The 19504-nt window shown below is 41.8% G+C and overlaps 1 protein-coding gene across 1 annotated transcript; it reads right to left on the reverse strand.

Moving 5' to 3' along the window:
- Positions 1–1279: 1279 nt before the first annotated feature.
- LOC120417871 (ubiquitin-conjugating enzyme E2 G1) lies at positions 1280–16871 on the reverse strand. The gene is made up of 3 exons (XM_039580091.2): positions 16253–16871; positions 6372–6474; positions 1280–3247 (listed from the first exon to the last, which is right to left on the reverse strand). The coding sequence occupies exons 1-3, from the start codon at positions 16296–16298 to the stop codon at positions 2893–2895; spliced, it is 504 nt and encodes a 167-aa protein (XP_039436025.1). The 5' UTR covers positions 16299–16871; the 3' UTR covers positions 1280–2892.
- Positions 16872–19504: the final 2633 nt, after the last annotated feature.

Consider the following 19504-nt stretch of genomic DNA (forward strand, 5'->3'; position numbering starts at 1 on the left):
AATCAAAATCTAAAATTATAATATGATAAAATTTTAAATTTTGGAAGTCTAAATATTCAAAATCTAAGATCTAAGTTTGTAATCCAAAATCCTCGCTAAAATTTCACTCCGAAAGAAATTTAATTTCTGATTTTAGAATTTTAGAATTATAGAATTATAGAATTTTAGAATTTATAAGCTTAAGGATACTAAAATCAGTTCAGATTTGAGAAATTTTTTTCATATTATTTTGAATTTGATATTTTTTAGTTTTTAAATTTTGATTTTTAAATTTTGATTGTTTTCTTCAAATTTTCGATTACCCAAATTTTTTGTATTTTGAATTTCAGATTGCTAAAATTTTTAATTTAGAAATTTCAGATTTTTTAAATTACGATTTTAGAAATTTCGAAAAAAATTAATATGTATTTGATTTTTTTGTTATTATAAAAACTATTAAAAAATTTTTTCGAATTTTTGAATTTCTGAAGCTTTGAATTTGGAATGTCCTGATCTTTTTATTTTCGCCAAGAATGTTTAAATTTAGAAAAAAAAGTATTTCTACCGATTAAATTCCATTCCAAAATTCAAAAGTGGAGGCCAGCTTCTGTTACGTCCAATCAAGCTCATATTTGGCGCCCACCAGAAAAAGGCCCCAATAATTTAATTTTTGTTACAAATTCTAATGTCTATATCTTAGGGAAAAGTTTGTAATATTTGATTTACAAAATTAAAAATTGAATAAATCCAGTGTAAAATTAAAAATAAATAAGGTTAAAAATCATTACTCAAAACTCAAAAGAAATTAAATATTCAGAGCCGGAGATGTTAAGAAATGACAAGAAACATATAAAAAATAATTTCTACATTATCTTTATCTTCATTTTTAGACGTTTCGTACTAAGAAAATACAAACAAACATTTTCAAAATTGCCATCCGCGCGAAATCCGCGCCTGAGCAAAATTAGCCAGCAAATCCGCGCCAGATCCGCGCTATCCGCGCGAAACGCGCCATCCGCGCGATCCGCGCCGTCCGTAACAACCCTGGATGTCGGAATTGAAGAGAAGCAATCCACAGCAGAGTTGGATGGCAACGCATCTGGAGACAGCTTATGACCCGGGGATTGTCTGAACAGTAAAAGCACAGAGAATGGTAAAAGTAAAGAAAGTAAGTAAGGAACAGGAACCGTATAACCTGGAAAGAAGCTTGCATCAGACGACTTAAGGTTGAGTTTTGAGTAGACAACAGACCATCATTAAAGGGATTTCGGATCACACAAACGAAGAAAGGAATCCAATATCAAATTTGCATAGGCTTTTCATTAATCCTTACTGTTTATAGGTATGCTTACGTGTGTGTGTATGTTGTGTTGCTGTTGTTGTTGTTTTTTTTTTTTTTGTTACCGCGCTAAGTAAATTATTCCTTGCATTTGTCGGTCAGAGTCTTTCGGTGTTTTTTTTTGTAATTTTATTAATTTTTATTTCCTCATTCTTTTTTATCAACTTAAACTTATCATCAGGAAAAGAGGCTTATCCTGACTGAACTGGCGGAAGCGGGAAAAAACAATAGTTTGTGTTCGGGGAGCTGCACTCATTTCGCGTTTGGTTGCATTTTTCTGTTGGATAGTAGCAAGAAAGAGAGAGGGGGAAAGGGGGAGATGTTACTAATTCAGTTTGGTTTGGTTACACGCGTTTCTTGCCTGGCTGCGGAAACTGCACTATTTACATTTGTCTGTCTGTGTGTGTGTGTCCTTTGTTTGCTTGCTTGTATTTATGGATCTGGGTTTGTTATGGTTTTATAGCAGTTAGGAAACAGAAGTATCACACAAAAGTTTCAGATTTCAACGTAATTTAAAAAAGCAATTTTTGTTTCTGTCCTCTCTTTTCAAAGGTTCAGAACGAAGCACTGATAAGTTCTTACGGGAAATTAGTTTAACTTATAATTAGTATCAATCTCATTTCAGCTTTGCAATGTTCGCGTGTTGTTGGCTTGGTTATCATTCTGTAACAGAGCTGAATTCAAATGAGCAGATTTTTTTATTTTGTTTTCTTAGTTTTGGCAGATGGCTCCGTCTTATCTGTGTGTTATATTTTTTTTCACTCTTTCCATTGTCATTCGTGGGCACTTCTTCATTTCTCACAAATTAGCAGATATTTCTGTGTTTTTATAACGCATTTGTTTGTTGTGTGAGTGTGATTAAGTTCCTGAGTGTGGCGTTGCGTTCATCTTCGAATGTTATCCCCCAAAACAGTTTCATTCCAAACTTTCTTCATTCCCACAACGGCACACAAATCGTCAAAAAGGGAGGGATGATGAACCACCTGTTGAAGCTGGATGCGCGCGCAATGCCAAACAGCTTGCTTCTGGAACCGTTCTTAATCAATTTTGCTCAGTCAGCCGTTGTTGATGGAAAACAAACATTCGGATTTGGGACTTAGTTTAATCACTTTGACTTTATTTTCAGCAAACTTTAAACTAAACAGCTACAAGTCTGAATTGTAGGTTAAAAAATCGGGAAAACTGGTTTGACAGTCACTTTGAAGAAATGCGCGCGCATGCTCGTGGTTTGGGATTGTGTTGCAAAAATAAAGAAAGAGTCTTTTGGATGTCGAATGATTTATAATGTCCGATGAAATATTGCAATTACAACGTCCTCAGGAGAGTGAAAAAAAGACCAATCAAAAGCCTAGCCGTCATCGTGTGTGTCCTCTTTTCTGCTGCTGCTGCTGCTTCTCGCGGGTTTATTTTCGTTTTCATGTCACTTCTGAGGAGGGAGAACCAATCAGAGCTCAATCATCATCGCATCGCGCGCGCGCGTTCTGCCTTATCTCATCATTATCATCACCATATCATCATTATTATAGTAATAATTAATTAATTAATAAATATAAGACATTTAAAAAAAAATCCTACTAACACTCCTCCTGACTCTTCCGAACACACCGGGCCACTTTCCGCTTGAACTCCGGGTACGCCTCCCGCCACTCCTTGGCCGCGTCCACGTTCGCGGGCGACTCGTCGTTCGGGTCGGCCAGCATCGAGATCACCGAGATCAGGATCGTCTCGACGGTGTGGACCGGCAGCCAGCGCTCGGAAGCCTTCTCGTAGCCCCACTTGTCATCGCCGGGCTCGTGCAGGATGCTGATGCACACGTCTCCGTTGCGGTCAATGTTCGGGTGCCAGATCTCTGTGACGAACTTCATGCGCGGCGGCCGCAGCGGGTACTCCTTCGGGAAGTGCAGATGTGCCTTGAAGAAGCCACCCTCGCTGCAAATGGGGAGGGGAAAGGAAAACATTGTTAGAAAATCTGGTGAAAGACTCAAGTCGTGAAATGCTCCAACTGCAATGGTAACCAGACTACGAATAAACGCGGTTGTGTCGAAACCATCAACCAGCACGCCGAACGCCCGAAGAACATCGGAATATATGCCATATAAACGCTTCCCAATCACAGACGTGAAAGTCAAGTACCTAACGAACGATTCCGACTGTCAGTTTGTCACAACTTCACTAGTCACAGGCAGTTCCGTGGTTTTCCTCCATGTTCGGTCTGCTCTGCTAAGTTCGTGCTTGTTTTTCTTGTTTCGTGGTCTCAGCTGGATCCTTGACCACGGAGTTGATATTTATAGCGTTCTTCGTTAGTAAAATTCCGACAGTTATTTTGTCACAACTTCACTGGTCACTGGCAATTTCGTGGCATTCCTTCATGCTCGATCTACACTGGTGAGTTCGTGCTTGTTTTTCTTGTTTCGTGGTCTCAGTTGTATCCTTGACCACGGAGTTGGTAAGTATAGCGTTCTTCGTTTGTGGTTTGTTCGTTTGTAATGACTTCAGTGTACGCAGGCAATTCTATGGGTTTCAATTCAATTCAATTAGTTTTTATTAGTAAATAATCAATTCACAATTTCGTAATTCTTATAACCTAATAGAGTTTTGGAGTACCTTTCAACTATGATTTGTACTATAGTTCATTTTGATGTAATTGGATATTCTAACAATGGATTTGCCAACAGAAGGAAAAATTATTTTAAAAAAACCTTCTAAATTTGCTAAGGAAAAGGATAGAGATAGAAAAGCTTAAAACTAGATCACAGTTAGTTTTGTCTTTTGACGTCGAAAAACTTCGCTGCACAAGGCAGCTTATCCGTTGTAGATATACTTCATCATAAGCTCACTCAGAGCTTGGAATTGTTCTGCCTTGTTCCGGCAGGCACGAAAGCGCGTGAGCATCTCTCCAGCAAGAGCGAAAAACTCGGGAAGCGTGAAGAGATCATCTCCGGTAACGTCTGCTTGTCCCGGTGAAGTACCGCTCCCAGAAGCGGCTACTCTAGCGTACGAACCTCCCCAACCGGGAGGGAACGCTGGGTTGGTCGATGGAACCGCTCCGCCGCCAGCTGCTGCAGCGTTCGTGCTCGAAGTCTTTGGAGGTTGGCGGGACGCTGGCGCTTTCTTCTTCTTGTCCTGCTCCTCGAGGTACTTTTTCCGCGCGGCACAGCCACGGAAATTCGCCGTGTGGTTTCCACCACAGTTCGCGCACTTGACGCGCGCTTTGTGCTGCTGGGCGTTTTCCCCCAGCTGGTCTTTCCGCGGAAGATTGCACCTTTCGGTGAAGTGGGTCTCACCGCACTTAACGCACCGGGGCGGAAGATTACAGTTTCTTGAACCGTGTCCGAATTTTTGACAGCGGTGGCATTGCGCTGTGTCGGTCGGATTCTTCGTGTAGAATCGCCACGTCACGAAGAAGCCGTCCAGTGCTTTGATCTGCCGTAGGTCCTGGATTTTGACCGACCCACGATCGAAGTACAGGAGGTACAATGTGTACGTACCTGTCACCGTTGTCGATTTCGAGAGCACCTTAACCTCTCGAGGCTTAACCTTGACGCCCGACAGGTGTTCTTCCAGGTCGGAGATCGGGCGGTCCGGATATCCCTGAAGGACGATCTTCACTGGGACCTTCTCTGCTGGGTCAAATGTGAAGAATTTGAAGTTTCGCAACTTCAACTTCTTCACTACCAAGTCGAAATTCTGTTTTTTATGCGTAATCACTTGCACAGAAGTTTTGCTAATTTTGAGACAATATTGGAGTCCCTCAAGCAACTCGTCAACATCGTCCGCCAACGTATCCAAAACAAAAATTGGAGGTGGTCGTCGTTCCTTCGGAGAGTTACACTTTTTCTGCTTTCCTTGCTTGCGCGCAAGTTCATCATCGTCATCGTCGTCGCCAGCACTGCTGCTGTCACTGGCGGTGTTGTTTTCTTCTCCACTCAGCATCTCAAATTCGTTGCTGGTGGGAACGTTGGAAGTGGTTGTTGTCGTAGTGCTGGTGGACTGCTGCTGCTGCTGCTGGTCGGAGGTACTTCCGGATGCCCGGGTCGATTGTCTCGTCCGTACTGGGGACTCACGTGGACGGTATGACACGTGTAAAAAAGAAGGATCGGTGACGTCACCGGGCACGCTCCCGTGCGCGATGGCGGTCGATGCGGCGTTGGTATGTTTACCTTTCTGCACTCTGCCGGTAGATGAACTTCGCGGGTTTTTCGAGGCCGCACTCGAACTGCCACGGCCACGGCCGGCCCTTGGCATGCTGGAGCAGCAAACTCGCGGGTAAACACTGTTAATTACGGCGAAAAAATCGAAAAGTTTGAGGAGCTCCGAACAGTTGACTGTTGCTGACTGGTGTTGCCAGTCCCGATGGTCTATGGGTTTCTCCATGCTCAGATCATGCTTGTATTTCTTGTTTGTAGTCAACTAAAACCATATTTCCTGTTCCGCTGGATCCTTGACCACAGAGTTGGTTAATTATTTAGTTTATTAGTTTCTTTATAGTCTTCTCTTGCCTGCTGCTTACGAGAAATTGGCAACCTACTCTTTAAAATTGTATTATTGGATGTTTTTGAATATTTGATACGATTTGAACGCAAGCGTTTAATAGCAAGAATTTATTTATGAATTTATTATCTCCAGGATCCTAACCCTTTTGTTTAAACTTGTTCTGACTAACGCTTATTGCTACTGCTATCGAAGTTTGTTACTTCATTAAATCTTCCTAACAAAGTTACATCGTTCCGACAGTCCTCATCGAAAGTCAATTTAAAATCACTTTCCTCGCCAAAAACACCAAACAAATCGCTACTAATCAACAAAGCCACCAATTGGAAAACTAATAGACAAATGTTACGAGGCAACGCGCGTCGATCGGTCATTACGGCGCGTAACGCGGCACAACTCTTCGCCTACAACACACCATTGCATTACCAACCAGCGCAAAGGTTTCGCGAAACCAGACAGACAATAAACCGCGACAATCGCTGCTCACTCAGCTGGTGCTGTATTGCCGACCTTGTCGGCGAGCGGATTATCTAACCCCCGAAGAGTTTGCCGCAATACTTACTAAAGGGTGTCTGGTGGTCCGATGATAAGTACTTCCCATCTGAAGATGTCATTGTCGTCAATAAGGCCCGCCGAAAATCCTTCAACGGGGTTTTTGCTCAATTCTAAAAAGGAGAAGAAAATAAGAAATCATCAATTAGAGAGTATACCCGAAATTCCAGCTCGATCGCAACGCGATCTATCGCGCAGTTCATGACCATGATATCGGACGCACCACTTGACGGTGGTGCGTGTTTCATTGAACCCTTGTTCTCGGTTGCCCTCTCTCTCTCTCTCTCTCTCTCGCGCAGAAGTTCCTCTTTTCGATTTCATTTTCTCTGGCCATTATTGCCGTGCTTTCCTCACTCACCGCACTCACCCAACGATCATCATCAACGAGAGATGCAAGAAGAGATGTGCGTTTCGTGTTTTTCCGTTCCACCACCAACATCATCATGACGAAGAGGTGAAACACAACCAGCAGCAGGGGTGAAAAAAAAAGTTTGATATTTATATGTGTATCTGCTCTTCTTCTTCCTCTTCCAGTGCTCATTTTGTCGGACGGTGTCTGGCTCTCTCTGTGCCGGGTCATGATGATTATATGAACAAAAATGTTACCGAATACGCCTTTATCAACTCTACCCAAAGAAAATCGTAACTTCTTGGAAAAGTTGTTCAACTGTTACGCACTTGTTTAAAATTTCTAGAAACCAGCAGCAAGAAATCAACGCCTTGACGCAGCACAAGTTGAAGGACGCACGTTGTCTGGGCGCCAATGACCGCAGTAGTCGCAGAACAGGCAAGCAGCTGCCTGCGCCCGCCGTGGAGAACAGCGAAATTCGCAGACTTTTGGGGGGTGTGACGTCGTCCTTTTTGTTGACCGTACTGCTTTATTTTCGGCTTCACATCGTGATAAACAGGATGCAGTGCAAAAAAAGACAGAATGAGCAGAAATCTTGGAATAAAAAGGGTCCATCCGAGTATTGATTTCCATTTTGTAGAATTTCTTGGGTTGTACAGTCATCCCACATATTCGGAACACCCACAAATTCGGAACACTTTGATGATAACTTGTCAATAGCATGCCAAAAGTAACTTTTCTGTCGACCTTACTATTTTTAGAACCTTCATTTGGACATTATCTTGCTATTTCACTAGTAAAAGTAGTACTTTTTGAACAAAAAACTTCATTCCAAGACTATTTTGTGCAGAGCAGCAAAACACTGCCTCCAAATGGCCTGTTTCATAATTGTGGGATGTTATTGTGCCTCCCACAATTGTGGAACACCAGAATTCAACTGATATTTTCACAAAAAAAAAGTTATCAAACCATGTATAAAACATCACTAAGCTTGAGTTTCATTGGTTTCAGTGTGTGAAGAAATTATTTGGTAATAAATATGTACTCCTGGAGAGATCCAAAGTTTGTTTACATTCGTAAGAAAAAAGTGTTCCGAATTTGTGGATTTCAAGGGTCAAAGTAATTCTTCAAAAACTTCATATAAAAGTTAAAATTTGCAGATGTTCGATACAGCATTCGAAAGATCGCAAGATCAAATGAAGGTAAAAGCGAATCATTAAGTTCAATTATCGATTTGCTATGACTTTTTTAGCATTGGCCGATCTGGAAACCGTTCCGAATATGTGGGATGACTGTACCCATTTTTCTGCCACAAAATATTTATTTAATCAGAAAATTTCTTCATAAGATATAAATTTTCAAAAAAATTAGGGACTATTTTTAAATAGATCGCTGCTAAAATTGTATGAAAACTTTTATGGGTGAACCAATGACACTAAATGGCTTCTTTGGTTATAGGTAAGGCTCCCACAAAACAACTTTTGCAGAAGTCCAAAGGCTGGAATGGGGAGAGCATCCAAACCTCTTTTTAACTCCAATGAACCCTCCAAACCAGGATTTGAACTGACGACCTTTGGATTGCCAGTCCAACCGTCCAGCAACTAAACCGGAGCATGCTTGATTTTGGTGTTTTGTTTGTATTTTATACGGGGCGACTAATCTAATTCGCCGTAAAATGGGTGGTGCCATCCCGGGGGAGCAGGGTTAAACAGCAGCTACCTGTAATCTTCGATCGCTTTGAGCGACCAACCAGCCAGGCGCTGTGGAGGCGCTTATCAACTACTGTATGCCAAGGTGGATGCTGGATCTGGGTGAGAGCGTTCTTATTATATAAATGCATTTGTTTTTTATATTTTTTACCGCGTAAAATCTACAAAATCGGTCGCTAAATCCAAATCAAATCTTATTGAAATTAATCGTTAAGGGTCATTATTTAATAATTTAGTATACACATTTAGTATACACGTGGACACTTTTTTTTTCGAAATCTCACCCCCCCCCCCCCCCTTCGTGGACAATTGTCCATACAAAAAAATCTTTTTTGTATGGAGCGTGGACAATCACGATACCCCCCCCCCCCTAATGTGTCCACGTGGTTTATGGATGGTCCCAAGCACTCATTCCATTGTGTGTGAAACGAACGAATGTAGAATGTAAAAATCAGGTTGTCGTGGTGACGTCGATTGGTCGATCGATCGTCGAAATTTAGCAAGCACGGTAAGTGCTTCATCATCATCCCGGTACGAGAATCGAACTCACGACCTCTGGATTGCACGCCGCTAGTCGAAACCCATCCCCTACCGGTCAGTATTCCCAGTGAGCATTTTTTTTTTTTTTTTTTTTTTTTTTTTTTTTTTTTTTTTTTTTTTTTTTTTTTTTGCGGATCGAGGTGGGATAGCCAGGATCAAGTCAGTCCAAGTCCGGTTGTGTAGTGTAAAGGAATGGTAATGGTCGTGTCAACCACATGCGGATCGCTCGCACTCCATGGGAGCGGGGATTGAGGACATGATTGGGTAGGTTAAAATGAGATTGTGTTTGTGAGAGTATGTAATCGTGTAATGATGTAAATAAGCTAAATCGAAACTTCGTGCTCAATCGCCGCCCCCAATGTTCATTAAAAACCCCATTTGCACAAGCTTCCCAAAATCAGTGCTGTAGGTTTGAACTGTCGAGACTGTTAAAACCTACAGAACTGGCCCCAAGGAACTCGAGCAAACGGGGTACACTATCCACGCACCAACGGACTTTTACTACGTGACCCTTAACTGTTCCAACAAAAGCAAAATTATTAAAATGAATTCATATGTTGAGGTTTAAACTCAATTAGCAAAGGTCATTATTAAAAAGAAGCAAAGAAACACACCTCGGGCAAAATTTTCCCACATAAAAAGGACTTATATAAAATGTTTTACAGTCTTGCAGTCCCCTGTCCTGTCACGTTCGTCAAAAGTCTTGTCAATTTTGCTGAAAATTAAAATGGTTAGTGTTGCTGTTAATCGTATTCAACATGACCAGAAAAGGCAGGCCTGTAATACGATTATCATGCATGAGTACTTAGCTTTAAAGAGGACGACTCCGCAACCGCCGTCAGATGTCCTCGATCACCTTCGCCAGTATAAGTCGCAATTGGCCACGAGTTTGTCCTGGTCGTCCTTTGACCAGCTCCGCGGTGGGTTTCATCATATCGAAATCGGAATTCCATTACACTACGCAACCCGGCCGTTAGGTACGCTCCAGTTGCTCCGAATTTTCCGACGTCAGGCAGCATTCGATCATTCGGTTCCGTCTGGATTTATTCTTCAAAACTGTGGCACTGTAAATATTCTTCAAATAACTAATAAAGAACTATTAATATTTCCAGACACCACTCGGCAAAGATCAATGTGTAACATCTTTGACTGGCGCTAGTATGGGGAACAAATGCTCCCCTGCTCTTTCCGTATTGGTAAAGTGCATTACAAGCCCTCCGACCGTCCCATGCTTTCCATGGGGGCAAGGTCCCAGCCGTGCGGAGGGAGTATTCCCAGTGAGCATATTTGCTCTTTTAAGGGATCTGACTTTGCCGAGCCAGACAGGAATCGAACCCATCACCTTCCGCTTACAAGGCGAAACCCTTATAACTTTCGCAAGTGCTTATAACTTTCGATAGGGTTGTCAGATCTTCAATCTATTGCACTCGTTGGAAAGACCTTTTGATTACCTATTCCTTGACAGGTCACATAATAGATCCGGGCAACGTTTTCATCTTAATATCCGAAATCCGGGCTCCAAAAAGTGCATAAATAGCACTTAAGTGCTTATAACTTTTGATAGGGTTGTCAGGTCTTCAATATTTTGAACTCGTTGGAAAGGTCTTTTTAATTCCTCTCTAAAAAATGTTCAACATTACGGGTTTTTTTTTTAAACAAAAACAACCCTTTTAAAATCTTCTAATTTTTTGTTAGAATCGTTTTTTTAGCATAACTTTTGAAGTACTTAACTTTATCATTTTTAATAGCGACTTAGAGCAACCTTACCAGCGTGAGTATTAGGCCGGTTTTAGGGTTTTGTAACGCGTGTTAGTAACTTTGCTCCCACACCGGTCGTTGCTAAATGGGTTGCTAAACTAAAACGTAACGCGTCGGTTGGGAGCGAGTTACCAAATCTAGCAACGCGCTAGCAACGCAACTAAAACTTGGAACTGTCAAAGTTCAAAACAAAGCTGGTTCAGTTTTTATGTTTGAATGTTGTTTATGTGTTTTTTTTCCGTCTTTTGTCGGTCGAAGTGACCAATCCGCGCAAAAAATAAAAAGGGGTGGATTGCGGCAATAGAAAATCCGGTATGTATCGTGAAAAATGGCCTGGATTCCGGGTTTACTGGCCACGGAACCGGCTACTGAAGGATTGCTCATGAGAATGGTTTTCCCAGTTTTCTGAATACTCGGACAGCATCCTTCCTCTAGCGCAGAAAACTCCTTCCGGATGGTCACGGAGCTGGCAAAAAAATCCGGCAGCATTTTCTCATGCACAGGGAACTCCTTCCGGATGATGTTTGCTGGTTTCGTAACCATGCGGAACGAGTTCCCTGCGCAAGAGGGAGGAAGCTGTTTGGACTTCCGATAGTCAGAGCCGGCAAAAACATCCGGAAGGAGTTCCCTTTACATCAGGGTGGATGCTTCTTGGCTTTCTGAAAGTTTTTGCTGGTTCCCACATAAGGTATTGGGGTCCTTTTCGACCCCAAACTTTAAAAAATCGTCATAAATCCAGTTTTTGACCGATTCCGGTTCTTTTGGTCACACATGAAAGCTTAAGATGTCCCCTTTTCGAAACCGACATAGAAAACCGGATTTGGACACCAGTGGCCACGGGAATCGGTTAAAACCGAAAAAAGACCTTTTTGAGACCCCAACTTTGACGACCTGTATCTCCGGCAAATTTCAACCAATCAGGATGCTCCGGGTTGCATTAAACAAGTATTTACCTGTACTTTGACCACACATATTAATATCAGGGCCAGGTGACCTACCGGTTCCGGAAATCCGGAACATCCGAAAAGTTCATGTTTTAATGTTTTACACATATATGTGATACAAATACTCTCACAATGGTTGAGTTGATCCATAAAACTTACTAAAAATACAATACACGATTGCCAGAACCACTCTGGAGTGTTAGTGGCCACTTCCGGGTATCCTGGAACCGGTTCCCGAGTACCCGATGAACGGCCAACTTGACTTTTTTGGTGAAAACCCATCATGTTGCACTTCAAACTCCATGAAATTGAAAGATATGTCCATCTTTGGTAATGCCGCTATTAGCTGAGCCATCCTGGCCAATCTGGAACCAGTTACCGGTGGCCCCTTGGGGACACTTCCGGAATATGAGAGAAACCCTATCATCCGATATATCAAACTTCATAAAATTGAAAGATATGTCAATCTACGGTCATGTCGTTGTTCACTGACCCATTCTGGCCAATCTGGAACAGGTTACCGGTGGCCCCTTGGGGACCCTTCCGGAATATGAGAGAAATCCTATCATCCGACATATCAAACTTCATGAAATTGAAGGATGCAGGCACCTAGCTAGGGGGTGGGCTTCGGGCAAACCGCCCCCCCCCCCCCCCCTGAAATTTTTTTGGAATACATATGGAAGAGAGAGGGAAGAAGAACAAAAAAAGAAGAAAAATTCATGTTCAAGCCCCCCCCCCCCCCCCCCCTCCGGACCAAAATTCTGGCTACACTTCTGGAAGGATGTGTCAATCTACGGTCATGTCGTTGTTCACTGACCCATTCTGGCCAATCTGGAACAGGTTACCGGTGGCCCCTTGGGGACCCTTCCGGAATATGAGAGAAACCCTATCATCCGATGTATCAAACTTCATGAAATTCATAGATATTTCAACCAACGGTCAGCGATCAAATGCATAACCGTAGATTAAGGTAGTTTTCAATTTCATGAAGTTTGATATGTCGGATGATAGGATTTCTCTCATATTCCGGAAGTGTCCCCAAGGGGCCACCAGTAACCTGTTCCAGATTGGCCAGAATGGGTCAGTGAACAACGGCATGACCGTAGATTGACATATCTTTCAATTTCATGAAGTTTGATATGTCGGATTATAGGATTTCTCTCATATTCCGGAAGTGTCCCCAAGGGGCCACCGGTAACCGGTTCCAGATTGGCCAGAATGGGTCAGCAAACATCGGCATGACCGTAGATTTACATATCTTTCAATTCCATAAAGTTTAATATCCAACATGACAAGGTTTCATAAAAATAATCAAGTTGGCCATTTTTCTGGTATCCGTTTCCATGTTAACTGGCCATTTGGCCAATAAGCATGGTGATTCTGGAAGGCGTCTTCTGTTTTTGTAGTATGTTTTTTGTTTCAATAAAAAAATATAATTGAAAATGGTGAAAGCTTTTATGTTTTCTTAAAAAAATGATGTCGAATCATTTTCATGAAACTGCCATACACAATAGTTCAGCAACCACCGGTAAGGTTGCCGGGTAGTAATTTGCTAACCCAATTTAGCAACGACCGGTGTGGGACCGGGTGACTAAACTAAAATAGAAGCGTTACGGGTTAATAAAATAGCAACAATTTCCGCAACGCACCGGTAATGATGCTCTTATGGGACCAAAACGGATCGAATGAGACCAAAACGATCCAAATCGGTTCAGTCAGTACCGAGATAACCCAGTGCAAATTAGTTTGATCAACATCCCACCACACAGACATTGTGTGTGTGTGTGTGTGTGGTCCAATCCAATACCCGCTAACCGGTAGCTATATTATGGGAAAGTATAGTTTGTATCAGACTTTGTATATGCCGAATTCTGATACAACTTATCTCAGTCCCGGGTATTAGGTGGTGATAGCCCTCGCGCTGCTTCCAACGACCCGTTTCTGAATGACAGAGCTCCTTGCGGTCCAATTCTGAGGTCGCTGGGCATTGTTCGGCCCCGCCTAAACATAGGAGCAAGCATCTGAAGGAAACTCGATCTATATTTAGACTTCCAATCCCCTCAGGCAAATCAGGGATCAGCGCGTATTTAATATGAGAAGATAACATGTTTCAACACTACGGATCAATTCACTACTAGAGTGTAAACCTTCTGATGGCCGACTGCTTAGCGTCCCAGACCACCAATCCAGAGGTGTGAGTTCGAATCCCACCTGCTTCATTTTCGTTTTTGTTCATATTCAAAGTTCAAATTCCTGATTCCAAATTTCAAAGGTACCGGCCGGGATTTGATCCCTGAACCTTCTGCTTGTGAGGCAGAAGCCGTAACCATTAAGCCACGAAGCCGGCTAACATCCCACCACACAGACATTTGCTCAAAATTTGATTCTGAGTCGATATATATACATGAAGGTAGGTCTAGGAGGTGGTCAAATGAAATATTTCGTTTTTCGAGTGATTTGATAGCCTTTCCTCGGTATGGTGAGGAGGGCAAAAAGAAGCTTGACTGATGGTACTTAACTGCTCATTTGATAAAAACCATCATTGGGACGTGGCGTTACATCGTGCTGCCATCTGGTTTTTTTTAAAGTGCAAAAGTGGAAAAGTGCTGAGTCATCGTCTAAAAATAGACGGCGTCCTATCTCGCCCAGCAAAATGAAGTCGATAAAGTAGTCGGTTTCGATGAGAAAAAGTGGAAAACGTGATCTAAAAATAGCGACGCCATTCCCCTATTATACTCAACTCTGCTTTTATGCTTCTTAATTTATGTTGATTTTCGCAATAAAATTCATAATTTAAATAAAAACTCGGTTTTAGGCCCTTTTATTTTTTTAACTATGGAGCACTTCAATTGGAGCAATCTGATTCCGAAATCCATGAATTACCTAACTTTTGACCTATGAAAATATGGGTGTTGGAGGTTGTTGCAAAAAGATATTGGGATTTAAACAATATACATTTTTAACAGTCATTTGCAAAAGCTATGAGAAAAGTCAAATCATTTCGGATGTTTATGGAACATTTTGAAGGGCATGAAATACCTTTCGAATGCAAAGAAGAGGATGGGAATTGATCAAGTTTTATGAAAATGCGAGCAATTTTAAGATTTTTATTTTGTTTTTTAAACTTTAAACTTCAGTGTCCGTTTTGCCCCACTTATCTTTGTAGTAGAGGGCTCATATTTTATGAGTTTATCACAGACCAACAAACGCTGTGGGAGCGGCCGTGGCTGACTGGTTACGGTGTTCGCTTTGTAACCGAATGGTTCTGGGGTCGATTCCCATCTGTTCCCAACGAGAAAGTTAAGAACAAAGAAAACTGAAATGATGAATATGAACGAAAAATCAAAGTCGCTCGAGGCGGGGTTCGATCCCCCGTCCTTTAGATTGGTAAGCAAAAATGCTAACCACTAGGCCATGACGACTTGGTGAGCGTAGACTGGAATTAGGAATACTGTTACAGAGAGCGAGTTGTGGCGCTATAACCACGGCAAACAGTGTCCAGGGCATTTGTGGAAATACAGTGTCCCATCCCAAAAGGTCCCGGAGTACCAAACCTTCTTAGCATGGTGCTCCCAACGAATACAACCAAATCTCGGAGCGTATGGTGGTGTGTCCCCACGCTTCTTCCTCCCCTGCCGATTCAGAATTGTGTTGTTGTTCGAACACTCACTGCTCGAACTCAACCCAATTACGAGTCATCTCTGCGATACGGCTTTACGCAGTAGGCCCGGCCGCTTTAACGCTTGTGATGTTTCAATGCACTCTAATGCAATGGCGCACTACAAATGTTAATAAATGACAAAAAGAGAGTGCTAGGCGTCATCCAACCTAAGGCACTCTCCAGGATCCCTTCGAAAGATTGGTTACGCTAGGGTCTGATTAGATTAGATTAGATTAGACACAGACCAACAAACACTTCAGCTTCAGGTTTCATTAAAATTGGAGCACCTCGATACGACCTTTAGAACAATCCGAGCAAAATATACAAAAAAAAACTGCCTCTTAAGTTGAACTAACAAAACTCTGAAGATTGGTGGATTGATGCACTCATTACGTTGACCATGTTGACAAGGTAAAGACAAATCAGATGATCAGCTGAGTGAGAAAAGCAAGTTTCTAAAAAGTCATCGTACCCAATAAATCAACAAATTACAAGGCCAATTACGCTGAACCCGAAAAGATGCTGCTGAACCTCCAGGATCGGGCAACCCGGCGTTCGCTTCCGGTTGTTCGAGATGTTTTGCACCTTTCTCTCCTACGGGAACGACATGAAACCACATTCCGTCAACAGAATGTTGACTTCGTGCGGGGGACGACAGAGGCCGGGACGGGGGATGGCTATTTTTAGCCGAACCGACGAACGCGGATCCCGAAGAAAAAGGTCATTATGCGCGCACACAAACACACACGCACACATAGACCAGAACAAGAACAACGGCAAGAAGCCGGGCGTAAGAGTGTCCAGAAAGAAGCAGACAAGAAAGAGCCTTCGCCAGACGGGCCAAATTCTTGTTGTTCTTTGTCGTGTTTTTTTTTCTCTACCTGACCCCGAGAGCAAAAAAAAACCTTAAAAATTTAGGGACTTTCTTACCTGCCAACTGTTTCTTCAGCAGCAACGATGACTGAGGTTCTGACATTAGAGCTGGTCCGGGTTTTCCGGTGACGGTCGGTTTCGGGAAAGTGTGTGTGTGAAATTAAAAGGGAATAAAAACGTAACGCACACTGGAAGCCACTTGGGAAGCAGGAAAATATAAAATGTCGAACTGGGCGACGACTTTTTATTCCTTTTCCCGATGTCCTTCTGGCTTTTTTTCCTTTTTCTCTCCGGTTTTCCTCCTCGAAAGTCGAAAATCGATCCGGAATGCTGCAGCAGCAGGCGGCGCCGGCAGATCCACACACAGAAAAAAAAACGTCGAAGGAGGCCGCGGCAGGTAAACGAACTGACGGACGGACGAACGGAAAAACTGGTCCAAATTTTTCAAAAAAGTCAGTCTCAAAAAACGCTGACTCACGGGGAACACAATTTCCGGCGGCTTTTCCTGCGTGAAAAACCCGTCAGTGCGGACTTTTTTCCGCTGGTTTCCTTTTTTCTTCGATGGCGGCCACCGGCGACGACGACGGCGATGCGATTTTGAACGGAAAAGAGCTACGAACTTGTCTTCTCCACGGTTGCTCTGGCTGTGCTGCTGCTGCGGTTGACGGACGGACGAGCAAGAGACTTTCGGGCGAAAAGGTTGGCTGCGCCGGTTTCCGGGCAACTGTCAAATCGTTTCGTTGAGTTTGCGAAGGGGTGCACGCTGAAAAGGATCGGGTCCATATTGAACTGCACGCTTACTAAAAATAGCATTTTGTAATGTTAGTTTTTAACACTTTTTGCGAGTGCGCTGCCCACGGGGACGCGCTGTCTTGTTTTTGCATGCTCATTTTCATTTCTATTGTGTCGCTGTTTGTGTGCTTGGGTGAGTAGTTATTATAATTAAATAATGGCATCATTAGTGCGCTGACCACGGGGACGCGCTGTCTTGTTTTTACATGCTCATTTTCATTTCTTTTGTGTCGCTGTTTGTGTGCTTGGGTGCTTGGTTATCATATATAGGTGAAGGGATTTTATTAAATGATCATTATATTGCATTATTATATTTATTTGATTATATAACCACACTATATTTTACACTTCGACGGTAACATTTCAAAAGGCATCATGTACATTTTGACACTTTCTGGGTTATTGTATATTCTGAAAGTACTTCTAATAAGCTATTTCTCCACCAAAAATGAGCAAAAGTTACTTCAGTAAAGTCTGTTTAATCATGATTTTAAATAAAATAACATAACCAAAATCTCTGCCATCAGCAGTCCCTGTTTATATAGCCCTGTCAACCTGTCAAACAAAAGGCTACATAAACCTCGTGACGAAAAAAAAGCAACATGAAAAAAGCGCCATGTACATTCGGCGAAGAAAAACGAATCATAACAAAGCGCCCCCCTCAGTGACAGCAGGGTGATATCGACGTTGGTGATTTCAAAAGAAGTTATGTTTGTTTTTCTCAAATAAAATTACGGAAATAATGTTTTATTGAATATGGATGATCAAGTATCAACAAAAGCAACGTATTTCATCGTTTGTTATCATTAGAACATCTTATTTTGCTTCAAAATAAAAATGGTAATTGAAAATGGATGCTCAACATTCAAATGCGTTTTTCTCAAAACGCATGGTTTGTACATGATGCTTTTTGAAATGTTGGCAACGACTTAACACATCATACAAAACACATATGGGTCATTCCATCTCAACTGTGCACGAAAAAGTGCAAATTTGAAAATTACCCTCTCCGATCCTGCTCAAATTTGGCAGAGCTGTTGATACTATCAAAACATGCAAGAATCCCGAATTTCATCCAAATCGGACCACCCCCTCCATTTTTGTACCACCCCAAAAAATCGACTTTTTGGCGATTTTTGACCAAACCTCCTAGTTTCAAACGACGATAACTCAGGAACCACAAATCTTAGAGGGTCGGTCTTAGACTCAATTTTGAAGGAAATTGGACGTAGAATCCATTTCCGTGATCAAAACGTTGATTAAATTATTTTTTCTACCTGTATTGCGCAATTGAAAACTTTAAACGGCCGTATCTCAAAACACCTCAACTTATTTTTTTGATTTGACTTCACCATCGGGTTCCCCGGCCAATTTTACATAAGAATCACTAATCGACAGAAATGAATATGTTTCGTTCCAGAGATACCGAATTTTAAAGTTTTGTGTTTTCGAGATTACCTACATCAGCTTCATTCGCCGCATCTGCTAAAAGCACACAGGCGGGCTGATCAATAACTGCTACCTGGTGTTCTGGGAGATGATTAATTTAATTTTTATTTTTATAATTAAACGCAAATATTTATTCAAATGGCTATTGGGGAAAATTCTCGTATGTTTGGCAGCTTAAGTCCTCGCTCCTAGTTTCGTCCAATTTGCTCATTTTCACTATTTGCAAAACTTTTGATAGAAACTTACTTGTTCACTTCTTATTGAGCTATTTATCACTCGATTTCAGTTGAAAACGCTTTTAATCAGCTGTAATTGAATGCCAAAGCGCTGATTTGGAAACATTAGAGGAACGCTGGAATTAGGTGCTGTACCCCTACCCTATCTATTTTTGTGAAAGGAATATTTATTGGGCTATTTTGCATGAACCGTTTTTTTACGTGTTGCTAACCGTTTTAGAGTTCCTCCGAGGCCATGACTAGGGCCTTTGTCATGGGTTGTAGCAAAATAGTGCCATTCAGCGAAAACCCCAAAATATGCTTTATGGTTTAATAGATTGATCATATTAAATCAATTTTTATATTGCGAGCCAGCTCCATTTGATTAAAAGATTTTGGTCAAGGTACATTTAATTTAAAAAAAAATCCTTATACGTGAGGACAGCAGCCGTATTATGTTCCAAGAATCCAAGAATGATAGAAGAAGAAAAAACACTGTTGTTCGGACGGTGTCGAAATCATCGCAACTAAATTTGGGGAATTAGCCGCTTTGCAGCAGATAAAACTATGTGATTTTCTTAAAATTTTCCGTTTTATACATCCCACAAATACTTTTCCTACTCCTTGTGATCGTCCTTCACTAGAGTACAACGTATCAACAAATTTTATTAATTTTAATTCATATTTTTTACTCAATAATGTATCGTGCACTTATTGTTCAGTGTTTCTAACAAGATTAATTGCATTTTCCTGCTCGCTCCATCGGAATCCAATTCTGCCCTTTACTGTGTGTCGTTATTGTTCTGTCCTGTGGGTTAGCACAGAAATTCACTTCATTCATTTTTGGAGCAGA

The sequence above is a fragment of the Culex pipiens genome, chromosome 3 (genome assembly GCF_016801865.2).
Source record: "Culex pipiens pallens isolate TS chromosome 3, TS_CPP_V2, whole genome shotgun sequence".
NCBI classification, from domain to species: Eukaryota; Metazoa; Arthropoda; class Insecta; order Diptera; family Culicidae; genus Culex; species Culex pipiens.